We start from the raw sequence: 21,584 nt of genomic DNA, 5'->3' as shown, positions 1-21,584 counted from the left end.
TTCTAAGCATTGCTGGCAAGGCCATCATTTATTATCCATCCCTTGAATCTTGTTGGTCCCCATGAAGCTGCTACTCTTGGCCTTCTGGCTAGAAGCTAGGAGCTGTAGAAGGAGCCTTAGTGAGTTGCTGTGGCACATCTTATAGATGGTGCACGCTACTAATACATTGTGCATAGGTGGTGGAGGGAATTAATATTCAAGATCATGGATAGAGTGCCAGTCAAGCAGGCTGCTTTACTGTGGAATATACTGAGCTTCTTGAGAGTTGTAGGCGTTGCACTCACCAGACAAGAGGAGAGTATTCCATCACTTTCCTGACTTGTGCCTTGAAGATGCTGGACAGGTGTTTCAGAGTCAGAGGATGACTTGCTCACTGCAGAACTCCCAACCTCCAGACCTTCCTTCGTTGTCACGGTACTTAAATGGCAGATCCAGTTAAGTTTTTGGTCAACCCTCAGAATGTTAATGGGAGATTCAGGGATTGTAATACCATTGAATGTTAAGATGCAGCCCAGTTTCTACTTCAGTTCAAATCAGCTAATTTGATCGGGATTAGTGACTGAACCATTACTCGCCAGATTGGCATTGTCAATTCCATTACTCTGTAACCTCCTCCAACTCTGCAACCCTCAAAATTATTAGTTCTTCCAGCGCTGGTTTCGCAAGTACAATGCACCTGTTCCTTTGCCTCACCCTTGACAGGCATGTTGTCAAATGTCTAAGCCCTAAGAATGAGAATTCTCCAGTCAGCCCCACACTCATTTGGGGCTTCTCACAGTCGCTTTGGGTCCTTCTCCTCGCATGGCGGTGGTGGCGGCGGCGGCGACCTTCACTGGCTGTCCCCTCCACCCCCACCTACACCCTTGCTCGCCTCCTTCCCTCCCATTGCGCATGGTTCCCGCCCCCTTCCCTTGGCTCTCCATCCGCATGGTAGCACAGTGGTTAGCACTGCTGCCTCACAGTGGCAGGAATCCATGTTCAATTCCAGCCTCGAGTCACTGTCTGTGCGGATTCTGGGTATTCTCCCTGTGTCAGCATGGATTTCCTCCAGGTGCTCCCGTTTCCTCCCACAGTCCAAAGACATGCAGGATAGGTTGATTGGCCATGGTAAATTGCCTCTTAGTGTCAGGGGGATTAGCAGGATAAATATACGTGGGATTAAGAGGATGGGGCTGGAGTGGGATTGCAGTTGGTGCAAACTTGATGGGCTGAATGGCTTACTTCTGCAATGTGGGGATTCTGTGATCTTTTGCTTGCTCCCTGCCTCTGTTGTTCAATCCCCCACCCCCACTAATTTCTCTCTCTTGGTTCCCCCATGCTTGTTCCTGCTCTTTCTTCCCCGCCTTATAATCATGATTAAAATCTGCTAATTTATCAAGCTTTTAAATACATCTCTGATATTGCCTCTTTTGATACATTGTCTAATTGTGTTGATTTGAATTTTTGAGCTTTTCTTTCAGTTATATCTTCCTACTGAATGTAAGTTGTTTTAAATTGTTGTATACTGAATCATTGTGGAATTTAAAAATTCATGTGGAAAAATGCTAATCTAGATGCAATAGTTTGGCAAATGGCTGAACATGCCATTAAATGTCAGGTTTGATTGCTAATCTGTTCCGGGCAGGGCTTGTATTTTTAACCACTGATAAATATTTTTGCATAGGTTCAGATTTTAACATATTGCACTGCATTCTTCATTATGAATTTTACTGTATCTGTTATTACCACATGCCTTGTCTTGAGATGTAGCTAGTTTTATGTTGGCTTTCAAAGAAGTCCTTGGACACCTGTTCCGACATGCAGATCTTGCACACCTAGCGTCAACCTGATGTAAGCTTAGTGAATACACTAAACCTGTTGTTGAGAAGATCTCATTTTGAGAAAAAAAAACTTTCTGACAGATGGTCTTGATTAATTCAGCAAGTTGCTGCCAGGTGCAGGAGACTTGTATGTCTGAATCTACAACAGAATGACCAGTGAGAAGTAGCTTGCGGCTACTTCTGTGTTTTTTTTAAATTTACTGGCTCTTCAATTCTTGCCTAACTATAGTATGCATAATTTGTTGGCCAACTGGATGTGTCAGCAGAAACCTGCTAATTGGTCTCTGCTAACATCAGAGTAACCAAAACACTACTTGAACTGAACAGATAAAACAATAGAATGCGCGATCAAACTTAGTGCTATAGTTAAGAGTGTAGCTTTGAACAACCAAATAATTGAAAATTGTAGCTTCCTGTCAGATGTTTAAAATATAAGCATTGCAGTTTAGGCTTTTCAGTCTTACATAGAAACATAAAACAATATGGCACAGTACAGGCCCTTCGGCTCTCAATGTTGTGCCGAGCTATGTCCAATCCCAAGATCAAGCTATCCCCTCCCTATAATTCTGGAGTGCTCCATGTGCCTGTCCAATAACCGCTAGAAAGTTCCTACCGACTCCACTATCACAGCAAGCAGTCTGTTCCACACCCCAACCACTCTGAGTAAAGAATCTACCTTGGATATCCCTCCTATATCTCCCACCATGAACCTTTGTAGTTATGCCCCTAGTAACAGCTACATCCACCCAAGGAAATAGTCTCTGCACGTCCACGCTATCAATCCCTCTCATCATCTTATAAACCTCTATTAAGTTGCCTCTCATCCTCCTCCACTCTAAAGAGAAAAGCCCCAGCTCCCTCAATCTTTCCTCATAAGACCTACCCTCCAAACCAGGCAGCACCCTGGTAAATCTCCTCTGCACTCTCTTCAATGCCTCCACGCCCTTCTTACAGTGGAGGTGACCAGAACTGAACACAATATTCCAAATGTGGTCTCACCAACATCCAATATGGTTGCAGCATAACCCCACAGCTGTTAAACTCAAACCCCCTGTTAATAAACGCTAACACACTATAAGCCTTCTTCATGGCTCTATCCACTTGAGTGGCAACCTTCAGGGATCTGTGGATATGAACCCCAAGATCTCTCTGTGCCTCCACATTCCTTAGAACCCTGCCGTTGACCCTGAAATCTGCATTCAAGTTTGTCCTACCAAAATGAATTACCTTGCACTTATCAGGGTTAAACTCCATCTGCCACTTTTCTGCCCAGCTCTGTATCCTATCAATGTCTCTTTGCAGCCTGCAAGAGCCCTCCACCTCATCCATTACTCCAACAATCTTGGCGTCATCAGCAAATTTACTAACCCACCCTTCAGCCCCTCCTTCCAAGTTATTGATAAAATTCACAAAAAGCAGAGGACCCGGCACTGACCCCTGTGGTGCATTGCTGGTAACTGGCCTCCAGTCTGAAAACTTTCCCTCCACCACCACTCTCTGTCTTCTATCATACAGCCAGTTACTTATCCATAGGCCGAATTTCCTTCTATCCCACACCTCCTTATCTTCTTCATGAGCCTACCATGGGGAACCTTATCAAACACCTTACTAAAATCCATGTATACGACATTAACTGCTCTACCTTCGTCCACATGCTTAGTTACCTCCTCAAAGAATTCAGTCAAATCTGTGAGGCAGGACTTACCCCTCACAAAACCGTGCTGACTATCCCGGATTAAACTGAATCTTTCCAAATGGTCATAAATCCTATCTCTCAGGACCCTTTCCATTAACTTACCGATCACCTAAGTAAGACTAACTGGCTTATAATTACCAGGGTCATTCTTATTTCCTTTCCTGGAAAGAGAACAACATTTGCCACTCTCCGGTCCTCTGGCACTATCCCTGTGGACAATGAGGACCCAAAGATCAAAGCTAAAGGCTCCACAATCTCATCCCTTGCCTCCCAAAGTATCCTAGGATGTGTCCCATCTGGCCCAGGAGACTTATCCACCCTCGGGTTTTTCAAAATTGCTAATACATCTTCCCTCGGAACATCTACTTCCTCCATCCTATCAGCCTGTATCATACACTCCTCCTCAAAAACATGGCCCCTCTCCTTACTGAACACTGAAGAAAAGTATTCATTCAACGCCCCACCTATCTCTTTTGACTCCATGCACAAGTTCCCACTACTATCCTTGACTGGCCCTAACCTCACCCTGGTCATTCTTTTATTTCTCACATAAGAGTAAAAAGCCTTGGGGTTTTCTTTTATCTGACCCACCAAGGACTTCGCATGCCCCCTCCTAGCTCTCCTAAGCCCTTTTAATTCATTCCTAGCTACCTTGTAACACTCAAGCGACCCAACTGAACCTTGTTTTTTCATCCTTACATATGCTTTTCCCTCTTGACAAGACATTCAGCTTCCTTTGTGAAGCATGGTTCCCTCACTCGGCCATTTCCTCCTTGCCTGCCAGGGTCATACCTATCAAGGACACACTATTTGTTCCTTGAAAAAGCGCCACTTTTCGTTTGTGCCCATACCTCACAGTTTCTGCTCCTATCTTATGTTCCCTAATTCTTGCCTCATCACATCATATTTACCCCTGCCCCAATTATAAACCTTGCCCGGTCGTGTGACCCTATCCCCCTCCATTGCAATAATGAAGGACACCAAATTGTGGTCACTATCTCCAAAGTGCTCTCCCACAAACAAATTTAACACTTGGCCCAGTTGATTACCCAGTACCAAGTCCAATGTGGCCCCACCTCTTGTCGGCTTATCCACATATTGTGTCAGGAAACTCTTCTGCACGCATTTACAAAAAGTGTCCCATTCAAATTATTCGACCTATAAAGTTTCCAATCAATATTTGGAAAGTTAAAGTCACCCATGATAACTACCCTGTGACCTCCACACCTATCCATAATCTGCTTTGCCATTTCCTCCTCCACATCTCTATTACTACTTGGGGGCCTATAGAAAACTCCTAACAACGTGACTGATCCTTTCCTATTTCTAACTTTAAATTCTTGAAAGGACATACTTGACAGTAATCTTACATAGGTATATAAGATAGTGAATTGTTTATACAAGTTATATCAAGAAGATTGCTCTCAACTAAGCCAAAGAACTTGGGTTCAAACTGAGAAGTAAATTTAGAACTAACATTATTCTTATACAATGATACATTTTATAGGCTCACAGGAAACCCCCAGAATCAACTTGTCAACCTATCCGCATTCTCATGCAATATAAATTGTTGCTCCTTTTACATTTGGTACCTTTGCGAATTGTCCTGATGAGTACAAGACAAAAGGCTTTGACAAAAAGTCTCTCTTTTTCAGCAATACTCAAATTCTACACTACCAAACGACTATTAGAATCCTTTATTTTCAATGAGAGGGACTTTGGGATCTTAAATGAATGGATGAAGCAATATGGGCTGTGTGCCTTTTTCATCTGTAATTCTCCATTTTGCTGTGGCAGCTGGAGATACTTTTAAACATGCACAAACCTGTGTGTTCCCCTCCTGGCCTGCCAGATCTCTAGTTTATGTTTATGTTTGAATTTATCATAGAACTTCTACAGTGCCGAAGGCGGCCATTCAAGCCATCAAGTTTGCACTAGCCACAATCCCACCCAGGCCCTATCCCCGTAACTCCACATATTTACCCTTGCTAGCCCCTTAAGACACAGGTGCAGAATTAGGCCACTTGGCCCATCGAATCTGTTCCGCCATTCAGTCATGGCTGATGTTTTTCTCATCCCCATTATCCTGCCTTTTCCCCATAATCCCTGATCCCCTTATTAAGAATCTATCCATCTCTGTGTTGAAGATGACCTAGCCACCACAGCCTTCTGCGGCAAAGAGTTCTACAGATTCACTGCTCTGGCTGAAGAAATTCTAAAGTTTAACTGTGAAAATCCCATAGTCACCACACTCTGGCACCTGTTCGGGTATACTGAGGAAGAATTTAGCATGGCCAATACATCTAACCAGCATGTTCATTGGACTGTGAGTGGAAACCAGAGCACCTGGAGGAAACCCACACAGACATGGAGAACGTGCAAACTCCGCATAGTGACCTGAGCCAGGAATCGAACCTGGGTCCCTGACGCCGTGACGCAGCAGTGCTAACCACTGTGCCACCAGCCCCTCTTCATCTCTGTTTTAAAGGATTGTTCCTTTAGCCTGAGATTGTGCCCTCTGGTTTTTCCTACTAGTGAAAACATTCTCTCCATGTCCCTTCTTCCAGGCCTCACAGCATGCTGTAAGTTTCAATAAGATCTCCCCCTTATCCTTCTAAACTCCAACGAGTACAGACCCAGTGTCCCAAGTGTCCCCCTGACACTTCGGGTCAATCCAGGTTGACTGGCCATGCTAAAATTGCCCATTAGTGTCCTGAGATGTGTAGGTTAGAGGGGTTATCGGGTAAATGTGTCGGGATATGGGGGTGGGGCCTGGGTGGGATTGTGGTTGGTGCAGACACGATGGGCCAGATGGTCTCTTTCTGCACTGTAGGGTTTCCATGATCATATTGTAGAGTAGCTGTCATTCATTTGTGGAAGATGACCAGGACATCCAGCGATAAATTAGTGGCTGAGACAGGTTACCTCAGTTGTAGAAGTGATAAATTTGTAACCATTTGATCAAAAACAGTTTTGACTTTGGCTCAATGCAATATGATGAATATTTTGAACTGCATATTAGCCTTCTGAAATGGTCGAGCAAGCCACTCATTTGTATCCAACTGCTACAAAGGAAACAAAAAGGAGTAAAACCAGATGAATCACCTGGCATCGACCTAGGTGCTGGAAACAGTAATGGCAAGCCCAGCTATATCAATCCTGCAAATTCTTCCTTATTGACATTTAAAGGCTTGTGCTGAAATTGGGAGAGCTGTTTCACGGACTAGTCAAGCAAAAGCCTGACCATAAGGGTGGCATAGCACAGTGGTTAGCGCTGCTGCTTCACATTGCCAGAGACCTGAGTTTGATTTCTGGCTTGGGTCACTGTCTATGTGGAATTTGCACATTCTCCCCATGTCTGTGTGGGTTTCCTCCAGGTGCTTGGGTTTCCTCCCCCAGTCCAAAGATGTGTGTGTTCGGTTGATTGGCCATGCTAAATTGACCCAGAGTAAATACGTGGAGTTACTGGGATAGGGTGGGATTGTTGTTGGTGCAGGCTCAATGGGCTGGATGGCCTCCTTCTGTACTGTAGGGATTCTATGGTAGTCAAAATCACAGAATCATACCTTACAGATAAATTCCCCAGACACCACCATCACCATTCCTGCATCTGCGCTGTCCCATTGACAGGTCAGATCCAGCAGATGTGGGGACAGTGGCATACAAACGGCAGGGAGTCGCCCTGCAAGTCCTCAACATTGACTTTGGACCCCATGTGGTTTCATAGCATCAGGTCAAACATGGGCAAGGAAACCTCCTGCTGATTATGTAGCACAGTGGTCAGCACTGCTGCCTCACAGCGCACAGGGACCTGTGTTCAATTCCCGAATTGGGCCACTGTTTGTGTGGAGTCTGCACATTGTCCCTGTGTCTGCATGGGTTTCCTCCGGGTGTTCCACTTTCCGCCCACAGTCCAAAAGATGTGCTGGTTAGATTCATTGACCGTGCTAAATTTTCCCTCGGTGTACCCGAACAGGCACTCGAGTGTGGCAACTAGGGAATTTGCACAGTAAATTCATTGTGGTGTTAATGTATGCCTACTTGTGACTAATAAATACACTTTCCTTTTACTTTACAGTTGATGAAATAGTACTGCTCCATTTTGAACAGCATTTGAAGGCACTGAGGGTATCAAGGGCATAGAATGTACTCTGGGTGGGGACTTCAGTGTCCATCACCAAGAGTGGCTCTGAAGTACCATCACAGACTGAGCTGGTCAGGTCCTAAAGAACATAGCTGTTAGATTGGGGCTGAGGCAGGTGGTGAGGGAACAACACACTTGACCTTCTCTCACCAACCTCCTTGCTGGAGATGCAACTGTCCATGACATCAGTAGAAGTGATTGCTGCACGGTCCTTGTGGAGACGAAGTGCGGTCTTCACATTGAGGATATCCAACATTATGGTGTGTGGCACTACCACTGTGCTAAATGGGATAGACTTCAAATAGATTTAGCAGCTTGAGACTGGGCATTCAAAGGAGCTGTCGGCTATCAGTAGCAGCAGATTGTACTCGAACATCATCTGTAACCTCATGGCCCAGCATATTCCCCCACTATTACTATCAAGTCAGGCAATCAAACTTATCCAATGAAGAGTGCAGGAAGGCATGCTAGGAACAACACCAAGCAAACCTTAAAATGAGGCGTCAACCTGATGAAGCTACAACACTGGACTACTTGCTTACTAAGCAGCATAAGCAGCAAATAATAGACAGAGCTAAGCAATTTCACAATCAAGAGATAAAATCTAAACTCTGTAGTCGTGCTACAACCAGCCATGAGTGGTGGTGGACAATTAAAACAACTCAGTGGAAGAGGAGATTCCATGAGTATCCCCACCCTCAATGATGGAGGAGCTGACCTCATCAGTGCAAAAGATAAAAGATAAGATCTTTAGCCTGAAGCTCTGAGTGGATGAACCATCTTGGCCTCTTTCAGAGATGCCCAGCATGACAGATGTCAGTCTTTAGCCAATTCAACTTACTTCACATGATATCAAGAAACGGATGAAGGGTATGGGCCCTGACAATGTTCCAGTAAAAGTACTGAGGACTTGTGTTTTAGAACTTGCCATGTTCCGAGTTAAGCTGTTCCAGTACAGCTACAACACTGTCATCTACTTGCCAATTTGGAAAATTACCCAGATATGTCCTGTACACACGAAACAGGACAAATCCAACCCAGCCATCAACACGCTATCAAACAACGCTGACTCAGCAATAACCAGATCACAGACACTCTGTTTGGGTTCTGCCAAGGTTACTCAGCTCCTGATCTTGTAACAGCCTTAGTTCAAACATGGACAAAAGAACTGAACTCCAGAAGAAGTAAGTGACTGCCTTTCACATCGAGGTAGCGTTTGGCTGAGTATGGCAGCAAGGAGCCCTTGCAAAAATGGAATCAATGGGAATCAGGGAGAAACCTGGTTTCTCTGTCGGTTGGAGTCATTTCTGGCAGAAAGGAAGGTGGTAGTGGTGGTTGGAGGATGATCTTTGCAAACGTTTGCAGCAAATCCAGGATCGCGTTACATCAGGGACTGAATTCATGTATTCCCGGTGAACATGTTTCCGGCAGGAGGGTGTATAAAATGGGGTAGGTACCCATTCCACCACCTTCCCATTCACCCCTAAACTTGCCGTCATGTTGCTGGGGGACATGGACTTAACTGCTCTGTGGATCCTAGGCTTTGGGCTTCTATCTCAGCTGCAGTCCTGGCACTTGCCACCTTTCTTGCACTGCTGGGACTGATGGATTTACCCCCACTGAGAGGGAGGAAGTCCCATTCATCCCTTGTTAATGAGCCCCGCAGTGCCTTATTGCCACGGGGCTAGCACCACTGTTTCTAATTGGGACATTTAAGCAACAAGAAACTGTGAAATAAGTTTGTATTCAGACCTTCTCTTTGAGTTTCTAATGTTGTCTTGCCCTTCTACTTCTTAGTGCGAATTGCATATAGAAGTTATAAACACATCTAGCTGCTTTGTGCACGTAAACCTTGCACTTAAAACTGCAAACAAAACAAAGTTCAGATTATCCAGCTCTTTCTTGGGACTTGTTTTACTCAGTCTAATAGGATGTAATAAATTATAAACAATGTTTGGAATTAAAGTGAGCTACCTAATTCATAACAGCACTTTTTATTCAAACAAGAAAAATTATTTGCAACAATGCATGATGCTTCAAAGAATATTCACATTCCTGAACATTTAAAAAGTGGAAACAAATTTAACCATAATTCACTGTTAACAGAAGTCTATTTTATACTCAATTCAGTGTTTATTTTAGCAATACTTAGTCTGCTTTATGAAGCAATTTTGCAATACATTTTTGCAATATTCAGACATTGAACGCTGGCATCTTTTGAAAGTTCTGAGACGTACATTATCATAAATGGAATTTAAACACCTAATTAAGAGATTACATAATAAAAGGGAAAAAGTGAATCCTTTCTGCTAAATCCCTAAAAAATCAAATACAGGTACAGCCCAAGCACCGATTACATTCATCTTTTGAAGAAACATTTCTATTAAAATTATTATATTCCACACAATATAATGCCTGCTACTCAGTAATTGTGCTCTATGCATTTCTATTCCAGATGTTTTTATTTGTATCTAACAATTACACATTTTGGTTCTATAGTTATTAAAATCTATCCAAATTGAAGTAATTCTTTTGCTAATATACAGTAATTATACCAATTATCCCGCATGCACAGTGCACATTTTCACATCTGTCACCAAACTGTGCTTATTTATATAAGAGCAGTTTTTACAAAAGTAAATTTCAGCATATATATATTTTAAGTACAATCCCTCCCTCACTCAAGCATTTGCCAAGTTTTAATATTGGAAGTTAAAGTAGATGGATGATTATATTGTTGCAAACATTACTTCTATCCATATAAAAGCAACAGTTTTCACTTAGATATTCTTGCCTTTTGAGGGAGAGTTCTCAGGTTCACTTCCTCGTCTTTCTATTCAGTAAGATAGATTTACAGTGAGGCATCTTCTGTGGTTGGAATTGATTTCCAAATGGGTGAGATGGGAACAAGGGAGGGAGTGGGGAGTGGTGATAGATTAATCAGAAATCCTGCTCCTGATTTCTATCCAGTGACTCCTTTGGTTTGGGTAGAGTGTTTGGCTATGTCTGATGGCGGCAATTTTAATATACCACTGGCTAAGAACAGAAGAACATAAGAAATAGGAGCAGGAGTAGGCCATCTAGCCCTTCGAGCCTGCCCCGCCATTCAATAAGATCATGGCTGATCTGTCGTGGCTCAGTTCCACCTTCCCGCCCTCTCCCCATAACCCTTAATCCCCTCTCTTATCAAAAACCCATCAACCCGCGTCTTAAAAATATTTAGCGAGGCAGCCTCCACCACTTCAACGGGCAGAGAATTCCAGAGATTCACCACCCTTTGAGTGAAGAAGTTCCTCCTCAACTCCGTTCTAAACTGCCCCCCCTTTATCTTGAGGCTGTGCCCCCTAGTCCTACTGTCTTTTTTGAGCGGGAAGAGTCTCTCCACCTCTATCCTATCCATCCCATTCATCATCTTATACGTCTCAATGAGATCTCCCCTCATTCTTCTAAACTCTAACGAGTACAAGCCCAGTTTATTCAGCCTCTCCTCATAGCTCAACCCCCTCAACTCCGGTATCAGCCTAGTAAACCTCCTCTGCACTCTCTCCAAGACCAAAACATCTTTGCGCAGGTGCGGCGCCCAAAACTGCACACAGTACTCCAGCTACGGCCTCACCAATGCCCTATACAGCTGCAGCAAGACCTCCCTACTTTTATATTCAATCCCCCTCGCTATGAAGGCCAGCATGTATTTATACTCTGTTGATACAATCAACTGAATTTTAAGAAATTCAAGATGTTGAATATAGAACAGAGAGAGCTGCTTGTTCTTGGCATTAGCTATAAAAATGCATTGTCCCATCTCTAAACTTGAAAAAATAAAACTGAAAGATAACTTTGAGATATATAAGTATATACGCAGGCTTAATTAACTGTTTTGTGATTTATGGTAAAAGACCTCTTTGTATAAACCAACCCCACCAAAATAGAAAATGAAGTGTGTGGGCTGTGCAGGAGGGATTCATAGCCGCTAGTGCTGGGACCATGTTAACGTGAAACCACAAAGAATATCCAGCAGGATGCTTCTGGTTGCTTCTGACATAGCCTACACAAGTTGCCCTGACTGAATGGTGGGCATGCTGTGCATGTGTTGAAAGCATGCAGATTGGGTAGATTGTGATGTCAGATCCATTTGTAAGAGAGAAGGGAAGCAGTGTACAGAGAGACAAAGAAGAGGGCCCCATCACCTGGGGTCTTTAGGGAGCACTTCTAGCTCCATCCTGGCCAGGAGCAGTGTGTAAAGTGCCTGTGTTTCATCAAGGAGCGGATGGCAAAAACTGTGCCATCTTCTAAAACCCAACCTGCAGTCTTGCAGCTGGCTGAGGAGGGCACTGCCAGTGGGTATCAAGGTCATCATCACCTTAAAATTTTGTCAACAAATCCACCCAGCAAACAATATTAGCAACAGCTTATAGTGCACCGATCATCACTGTGTGAAGGTGGCGGAGGTCAGAATATAGGAGAGAATTTTTCATGTTCTCATTGACCAGAGTAGTAGTAGGAGGAGCAAGCACATACGTGACCTTGCCAGGCTAGCAGTATTTCCAGTGCTGCAGATACAGTTGATTATGCATGGCTGTGGACCCTACATGTTGACGGGGGAGGTGTTTTATAACTGCATGAGCTCCTATTTTATATTACATTGGTATGCAACCATGCCAGAAAACTTTGTCAGTGAATGCCCCCTTCTATCCTGGGAGTGGCCAATAATTTTTTATTCATTCATGGGACATGGGAATAGCAGGCTGGCTGGCATTTGTTGCCCATTCCTCGTTGCTGTTGTACTGAGTGGTTTGCTAGGCCATTTCAGAGGGAAGTTGAGAGTCAGCCACATTGCTGTGGCTCTGGAGTCGCATGTAGGCCAGATCAGGTAAGGATGACAGATTTTTTACCCTAAAGGACATTAGTGAACCAGATGGGTTTTTCCAACAATCGACAATGGTTTCGTGGTCATCAGTCGATTCTTAATTCCAGATATTTTTTATTGAATTCAAATTCCATCATTTGATGTGGCAGGATTCGAACTCGGGTCCCCAGAGCATTAGCTGAGTTTCTGGATCAATAGTCCAGCGATAATACCACAAGGCAATTGCATCTCCAAAGCATTGACGCAGTCATTTTGCCATCTTGTCCCACTGCAAAGCACCAGTGGCAGGATGCTGCTGAGGAGAGGGATACCTGCTGTATACCTGGTTAATGACGTCCCTCTGAGATGTCATCGTGCAAATATTTGGTGTCCTGAAGCAAGATTCCACTGCCTGGACCAGTCTGGGGAAGCCTTCCAGTGGTCATTGATGCTCGCTTCAAAGTTTGTGGCATCTTCCACAATCTTGTTAACATTAGAGAATGCACTAGGCATTAGGAAGCCTATCCAAGAGTGGTTACTTGGACTTGGCTTCCCTTGAGGTGTCATTCCAGCATCATAGGTGCCCCACAATTTCCAATCTTGCAGTACATCTGCTACATGTCATTAAAATGCCCTCTTGGACACAATTTTTGATATAAATGTCACCAGCACAAAACACAGACTGTAAGATCTTACAAACCTTTCCAGTAATATAAAAAACTGAACTACTCACCACCATGCATTTTTTATGTGTCTGTCTTGTAGGTGTCATTGCTTCATCTAGCAATAGCATCCCAGTAGCTGCAGCATGGCTGACAAGTTAGAGCCAGACTCCATCTTGCTGCTTGACAGTAGCAACAGATCTGGCTAGCAAGCTGGCCCATGCATCAACCATCGCAATGTACAAGCTCATCAAGGTTCTCCTATTCGTCACCCCTTTGGAGCTCACACCCAAGCCGTTTGTAGCAAACCTGCCTGCAACCTTGCCTGTGAACTGGCGCACAAATTTTTTTCTTGATCTGGTTGCAGCCCACTCATACTCAGTGACTCACCATCTATAGATCTCCATTCTAAACTACCCTCAAGTTTTTGCATTGGCATTATCTAAGATGGTGGCAGCATTTGTCAGAGCAAGCGATGGTACTTGTTCAGAGAGGCCTGGTGTAACTCTAGCTCTTCGTGGTGAATGAAGCTGCATTGATTGGCCATGTTCTGATCCTTAGCCAGATCCTGGGTCATGGGGGGAGATCTAGTTAGAGATTAATTATGTTTAAAATAGATGAAGTTTGAAATTCAGGACACTTACTAGTGAAATAAAGCCACATAATTTTACATGTTTTGAATAAATGGAAATAAACTTTACCATACAATTTACAACATCCACCCCACTACATGTGTGATGATTCAGGTCCGAAATGCCAAAGTGTTTTATGAAGTCTGCGTGCATCCTAAGTTTTGCACTTTGAATTTGGCTAGGGTGGGCATGAGATATTTCACTTCAGGTATGATTCAAATGACCCACTAGGGAGCTTTCATCAGACAAAGTTTATTTAAGAATACAGTTAACATGTTTAGAAAGAAAATTAGCAACAACCGTTGCCAATTACAAAAACAAGAAAAAAAAGGTCATGATATTGTGTAAACGTTAACAGCTAAACAATGTTCTAATGAAACAAATCCCATGAATAAAATCTTTGCCACAGGTTTAACACAGCAATGTCTACTGCTCATGTGATATTGGAATTTAGTCCTGTGGACTAATTGCTGCAGTTCTCTTGAGGCATACACAGACAAATTTAGAGTCAAAACAGCTTCCCAAAACACCAGGGACTCTAGTCAAGCCAACCACCAACAGCAGACTTTCTACTCCAGGAAGACCAGGAACCTTACTTCCAGCTAACAGCAGATTCTATAATACCAGGGAGAGAGAGAGAAACACTTCCCAGCTTGGTGTCCACTCCCTTCTAAACTGAAACTGAATCCTGAGATATTTTCCTAGAGAGAAACCACCAGATTTTGACCCATTACAATGCAAGGGCATAAAAGATCCCTGAGTAAAAATAAACAAACCTCATTTAAGCCATTGAAGTAGCATAAAAGGACTTCGAGCAGACAGTCTGGCAACAATGAGAAACAAAGAACTGAAAAGGTTTGGTTACAACTGCAAAGAACATGATTTAAAAGAAAGATATTCTTAAAGGTACAGTAACGTCACACATGGGATCAAGACAGATTCCATGAATTTCTCACCAGTCCACCCTGAGATTTGTCACGTTCTGAGCTGCTGAATCTCACTGAAATTTTGTCTTTCTCGTGAAGGTTTCCAATCTCTGCCTTGGAGTGCATTCCAAAGGTTGATCCCACTTGGATGGCTTCAATGACTACCTACCTTGCAAAGTTTCAATCTCGCCTTCCAAGCTTCCTTTTCCTTGGATCTCCAAGTATACTAAAACTTCATCTTCCAAGAACAATTGTGACCTTCAGCTGTGCCAAGCAAAACACAGCTGCTTCAAAGGGGTTACCTTTGTCACAACAGCCTTTAGTATGGAGCTACCAAACTTTGGCTGCTTTCTTAATCTTCGGGGTTTCTTACTGTACCTACTTTGCTTAAGATGAGCTCTTGCTTTATTATGGAGCCTGTTTCTTCCTCTTTCTCTTAACAGGTCCTTCCTATTGCTATCCCTAGGCTTTGTCCCTTACCTGGGACTCCTTTTAGAGATCCCTGCTAGTTTGGTTCCCTTCTCTGTCCTCCTATGTCCTGCTCCCTGGAGCAGTTACTAGATAATGGTCCTCTGTATGAGGTCATGTGACCTGCAGTTTTGCACTTTTTTTCCTAATGCGCAGGGCTGGCCCTTAATTCGAAGAGTTTAAAATAACCAAACTACTCATGCGCCCAGTTTCCTGCTGGTGAATGCACAGGAGACCCAAAGATTGTCAGTGTTCCTGACCTCGGAAAGTAAGTATAGGTTTCTTATCTGAAAAAAGAGATACAAAAGAGGAGGGAAGGGAAGGTGTGGTGGAAAGCGAGAGTTCCCAAGTCTGAAGAGTTCTGAAGTGGATCAGTTCCACTTTCCCGCTCTTTCCTCATAACCCTTAATTCCCTTGTCTGTCAAAAACCTGCCTACCCGTGACTTAAATATATTTAGCGAGGTAGCCTCCACCACTTCAACGGGCAGAGAATTCCAGAGATTCACCACCCTTTGAGTGAAGAAGTTCCTCCTCAACTCCGATCTAAACTGCCCCCCCCACCCCCCCTCATTTTGAGGCTGTGCCCTCTAGTTCTGCTATCCTTTCTAAGCGGGAAGAATCTCTCTACCTCTACACTATCCATCCCCTTCATTATCTTATACGTCTCGATAAGATCTCCTCTCATCCTTGTAAATGCCAATGAGTACAGACCCAGTCCATTTAGTCTCTCTTCATAGTCCAACCCCCTCATCTGTGGTATCAGCCTAGTGAACCTCCTCTGCACTCCCTCCAAGGCCAATATATCCTTCCTCAAGTGCGGCGACCAAAACTGCACACAGTACTCCAGCTGCGGCCTCACCAGTGCCCTGTACAGTTGCAGCAAGACCTCCCTACTTTTATATTCTATCCCCCTCACTATAAAGGCCAACACCCTATTCGCCTCCTTGATCACCTGCTGACTGGGTTTTTGCGACTCGTGCACAAGGACCCCCAGGTCCCTCTGCACCGTAGCATGCTGCAGCTTTTTGCCTTTTAAATAATAATCCCTCCTACTATTATTTCTAACAAAGTGGATAACCTCACACTTGCCAACATTATACTCAGTCTGCCAGGTCCTCGCCCACTCGCTTAGCCTATTCAGATCCCTCTGCAGACTTTCCACACCCTCCACGCAATTTGCTTTTCGACTCATCTTCGTGTCATCAGCAAATTTCGTCACCCTACACTCAGCCCCCTCCTCCAGATTGTCTGTATAAATGGTAAATAGCTGTGGCCCCAGCACCGATGCCTGCGGCACTTCACTAGTCACCAACCGCCAATCAGAATAGCACCCATTGATACCAACTCTCTGCTTCCTATTAGACAGCCAATCCTCTATCCACGCTAACACCTTACCCCCAACTCCGTGCACCCTAACCTTCTGTAGCAACCTTTTATGAGGCACCTTATCAAACGCCTTTTGGAAATCTAAAAGCACCACATCCACCGGTTCCCCTCTGTCTACCGCTCTGTCTACTGTCTCACCAGCTGTCGCTTGACTTAATGCTAAGGTTGAGGCTGAGGTGGGATTTGAGAAAGGCTGTGATGCAGGAACATACTGTCAGTTGAAATATATGAGGGGGTACAGCCATAGTAACCACTCATCCCATGATGCAGAGCACCATGACTTCCAGAGAGCTTGGGAGGTGCAGGTATGCCTGTTTCCACTGTTTATATATTGCTCACTACGTTTGTCGACAATGCAAAACAAGGTGGGAATGTGAGTGGTGAGGAAGATTTAAAGAGGCTTTAAGGTGATTTAGACAAGCTAAGTGAGTGGGCAAATACTTGGCAAATGCAGATAACATGAATATTTGTGAAATTATTCACTTCAGCAGGAAAGACAAAATGGCAGGGTATTATTTAAACGGTGATAGATTTGGAAACGTTAATGTACAAAGGGACCTGGGTTTCCTTGTACCCTTGTCATTGAAAGCAAGCATGCAGTTGTAGCAAGCAGTTAGAAAGACAAATGGAATGTTGGTCTTCATTGGAAGAGGACTTGAGTACAGGAGCAAGGATGTCTTACTGCAATTGTACAGGGCCTTATTGTGTGCAATTTTGGTTTTCTTAAGAGAGGATATACTTGCCACAGAGGGAGTACAGTGAAGGTTCCTCAAACCAATTCCTGGGATGATAGGATTTGTCATATAGGAGAGGCTGGGTTGGCTAGGCCTGTATTCACTAGAGTTTCGAAGAATGAGAGGGGATCTCATTGAAATGTATAAAATTCTGACAGGGCTGGACAGACTAGATGTTTCCCCTGGCTGCGAGTGGATCTCGAACAAGAGGTTACGCTCAGGTATGGGATAGGGCATTTAAGACTGAGACGAGGAGAAATTTCTGCATCGAGGATGGCAAATCTGTGGAATTTTCTACCACAGAAGGCTGTGGAGGCCAAGTCACTAAATATATTTAAGAAGGAAATAAACCTCTGGACGCTGAAGGCATCCAGGGGCATGGGGAGAGAGCAGGAGTATGGCTTTGAGATAGAGGATCAGCCACGATCATATTGAATAGCAGAGAAGAGATGAGAAGCAGATCGACCCACTCCTGATCCTATTTTCAAAGTTTCTGTGCTTCCTGTGAACCTTGTCCTGCAAGAAAGAGGGGAGAACACCAGTGAAATGTATTTGAGTGATGTCTGCCATTGCTGGAGGTATGTGGAAGCAGTGAGAGGTGGGTGAGATAGCATATCTGAATGGATATTTGAGTGATGAGATTATAGTTCATTGACCAGTGTGAGAAGTTAGTAGTGAATTGGGTAGGAGATTTGATTTGATTTATTATTGTCATGTGTATTAGTTTACAGTGAAAAGTTTTGTTTCTTGCGCTATACAGACAAAGCATACTGCACATAGAGAAGGAAACAAAAGAGTGCAGAATGTAGTTTTGTACAGTCAAAACTAGAGTGTAGAGAAAGATCAACTTAATGCATGGTAGGTCCATTCAAAAGTCTGATGGCAGCAGAGAAGAAGCTATTCCTGAGTCAGTCAGAAGAAGGTGGAAGAGAGTATGTCTGGGGTGCATGGGGTCCTTAATTATGCTGGCTGCTTTTCCGAGGCAGGGGGAAGTGTAGACAACGTCAGTGGGTGGGAGGCTAGTTTGACTGATGAACTGGGCTTTGTTCATGGTATTTCAAGAAGTATTTGCTGGCCATGACTATTCTTGTGAGGTGATTGAACCTCCTCTAGCATTGTAACAGGTCTTCGGAAGCAGATTATGAAAATTAACTTCTTGACCACTTGCCCTAATTTCCTTCTCAATGTGTCTTTTTCCTGCCCTGTGGTCTAGATATCACTGATTCTTCAAGTTTACACCCATTTTGCTTTTTACTGAGTTATTTGTAATTTCATTTCAGAAGTAGTAATAGTTGACTCTACTCAGGCATTAGTCAAGACACTACCTGACTACTCATCAATATTTGCTTTAAAATTTTACTTGTGCATGCCTGTTTTCTTCAGTATGCAGTTCTTTTTTTTGTGTGTGGCTGTGCACATGTTTTTTTTATGGCAGAACCAGAGATCCAAAATCCCTTTCAGGCGTTGCATGATCAATCTGCTTTAACAGAGGCATTGGCCTGACAAGAAAAATCAGCTGTTGTAACATCAGCAGGTTGTGTTGGTTGGAACATGTTCCACATAAAATCATCGTAACTCTGCCCTCTTAACAGCAGATCTTTCAGTTGAAGTGCTAGTATTTCTTCAAGATAAGAGTCAGATTGAGTTCCACATGAGTGCGGTGTTGAATCTGGCTCAGCTCAATCACTGAATTAGGTTAGGCATACCAGTTAAATACGTTTTGGTCAAATTATATATGCTCTTATGTATGAAACAACACCTACTGCAATGACATGCCTATGAAATTCTTTATCTTTCAATTGCCAAACAGTGATGCATATTTTTCATCTTGCGTGCAACTTGGAAAAGAAGATGCTGTTAGCCAAGTTGTTAGTAATATCTTTGGAAGAGCTTTAGTAACCTCATTTGTTTTTGTTCATGTTGGTACTTGTGCTGTTTATGGCTGGCTGTTCTGAACCTTATTAATAATCTATTTGCCACTGAATTTTAAATTTGCTTTTATTGTAGACCAAATGTTTCCTGTTGTGGGCGATCTAGAACAAGAAATCACAGGTATAGGTTGAGAGGCAGTAGAGTCAAAACTGAGATGAGGAGGAGCTAAGTCTCGCAGAGGGTGGTGTGAATCTGTGGAACTTCAAGCCTTTGGTGCAGTGGCCTTTGAATTGTTGAATGGTTTCAAGAAGGAGATAGACATCTTTCTCTTTTTTAAAATTAGAAATAGGGATATAGGGAACAGGTGGGAGGGTGGATTTGAGATCAGGGAGAGATTAGCCATGATCTGATTGAATAGTGGAGCTGGCTCGATGGGCTGAATTTGCCTATTTCTGCTCCTAATTCCTATGTTCCTATGTATAAGAGGTTGTGCAAATCCACCTCTTACCTACTGTTGATCAATCAGCACAGAGAGAACAGCTTTCTAATTTTTATTCCCCAGTTACAGTAATTGCCCAGTGTCTGCTGTTTGCGGAAACAGCATAGTTGGAAATCAAGAGCTAATTTTGCAATGGGATGGTCACCATTGGAGCACTGCACATGTGCAGTTTCACAACTCCACTGTTTTTGCTTGATTCACTAAATTATATCTCTTAAATTGACTTTTCCGTTATCTATTTCCTTTATGCTAATTTTTATTCACAGTAATAAATTTGAAAACTATTCCTCAATTTGTAATGTAACATTTCATTTGGAAAAAAAAATGCGGGTATTATGTATATACTAGATTTTTTTTTAATGGAGTTGAAGGGTATACATTTTGTTCTCAAAACAAAAACCTGCCAAGAGCATTAGTATTTATTAATAATTAACTTATTACAAAATTTGTGGTTCTAATTAGCTGCCATAGACTGCCATTCATTTTATTTTTATGCATGTAAATACTGAATATGTTGGGAAAATTTATATTCTTAAAAATATTAACGTTCATAATTGTGCATTGATTTAAATAGCTTTTTGAACGTATTCCCATCTTTCTGACTATGTGCATGTTTTGTTGCAGGATGTTAAGGATTTCTATCAGGAGTGGAAAGAAATGAAAGTGAAGGAAAAAGAAGAAGCAGAGACTCAGACCCAGCTTGAAGCTGTGCAGAGTAAGAAACATCTGTGCTGTGTAAATGGTGTGCTGTTTTTGTCACTGGAGTGAGACTAGTTAACAGATAATGAACAGCTATCATAAAATACTTCACCTTTCTTCTCAATGGAATCATATTTTACCATAGTCCATAGGCTGAGTGATGACATTCATCTATTACTCATTGTCATCAAGAATCACTAGCAAAATACTTCACTAGTCTCATTACAATGTCTGAGAGACACAAGCTTACTGTGTAAAGCTATATGTTATTAGCAGGCTCAGCTTTATACTGGTATGAAATTGTCTCTAACTTTATATGGTTTGCTGAATCAAACAAAGACTACTTAGCATTTTCAACACCCCTTTCTTCAGTATTCAGACTGAAACAATTTAAGACGTTAAAATTGTGGGAAATACCACAGCCTTTTGAATGATTTGGTATTGTGTTTCAAGAATCATGTCTTCTCATTAATATGTTTGGAAATCCTAGCCTTGAAGGTTTGAGCACACTGGAATCAGTATACTTTTATCCTGTGTATATAAGAGAATGTTAAAATGCTTGTCTGAGTCTGTAAAATGGGACTTGAGTATTTCTATTTTCCTGGTTAACCTAGGTGTTAAGTTGTTTTATTTCTAGCAGCATCACTTTGTGAATGCTATTGTAAGAAGAAATAGAGTTGGCAACTGTTTATCTGAAATAAGTGTACTTATCAGATGGCTTTGTTTCTAAAATAACTTTAGTATACGTCAGTTCCTGTGTTGAATCGCGATAAATGTACTGTACAGCATTGTGATTAATGGGATCAGCCTTCTAAATGTGTTCATCTGAACAGGAGAATTTCATGAACTGTTTGGACTACTAGCACCTCCACAGTAAACTGCTAAGCCATTGTGTCTCACGAATAAAGAAGTATGATTGCTTTAATGCTGATTGCCCCAAACAAAAGCTATATTGTGGCAAAATAAATTTGCTAGTATATCCATGGTTGTCCTAAACTACACAGAAGGATATTGCTGTGTATCTCATAGCAGTTGGTTGTGTTCTTAATATGGTAAATCATAGTTTGGAAGCACAGTTAATGATAACATTAACATCTTTTTGAGAGGGTAAATGCAAATCATGCAGATTGGCATGGAGCTGTTTTATTCTGGCTGTTTTTCATGACCTAATTGCTAATCTGCCTGCATGTCTATCTGCTT

General features: G+C 42.7%; 1 protein-coding gene across 1 annotated transcript in view; it reads left to right on the top strand.

Annotated features, from left to right (window-relative positions):
• Positions 1-21,584, top strand: part of dnajc1 (DnaJ (Hsp40) homolog, subfamily C, member 1) — a 229,339-nt gene that overhangs the window by 125,186 nt on the left and 82,569 nt on the right. The window contains exon 7 of the mRNA XM_080211116.1: positions 20,310-20,400. Coding sequence (XP_080067242.1) covers positions 20,310-20,400 — 91 coding nt within the window. The remainder of the gene's footprint in view (positions 1-20,309; positions 20,401-21,584) is intronic.

This window comes from Carcharhinus amblyrhynchos, chromosome 2 (genome assembly GCF_965287045.1).
Source record: "Carcharhinus amblyrhynchos chromosome 2, sCarAmb.v2.hapA, whole genome shotgun sequence".
Taxonomy (NCBI): domain Eukaryota; kingdom Metazoa; phylum Chordata; class Chondrichthyes; order Carcharhiniformes; family Carcharhinidae; genus Carcharhinus; species Carcharhinus amblyrhynchos.
The sequence above is the reverse complement of the archived record's forward strand: the minus strand, read 5'-3'. Positions and strand labels throughout refer to the sequence as shown.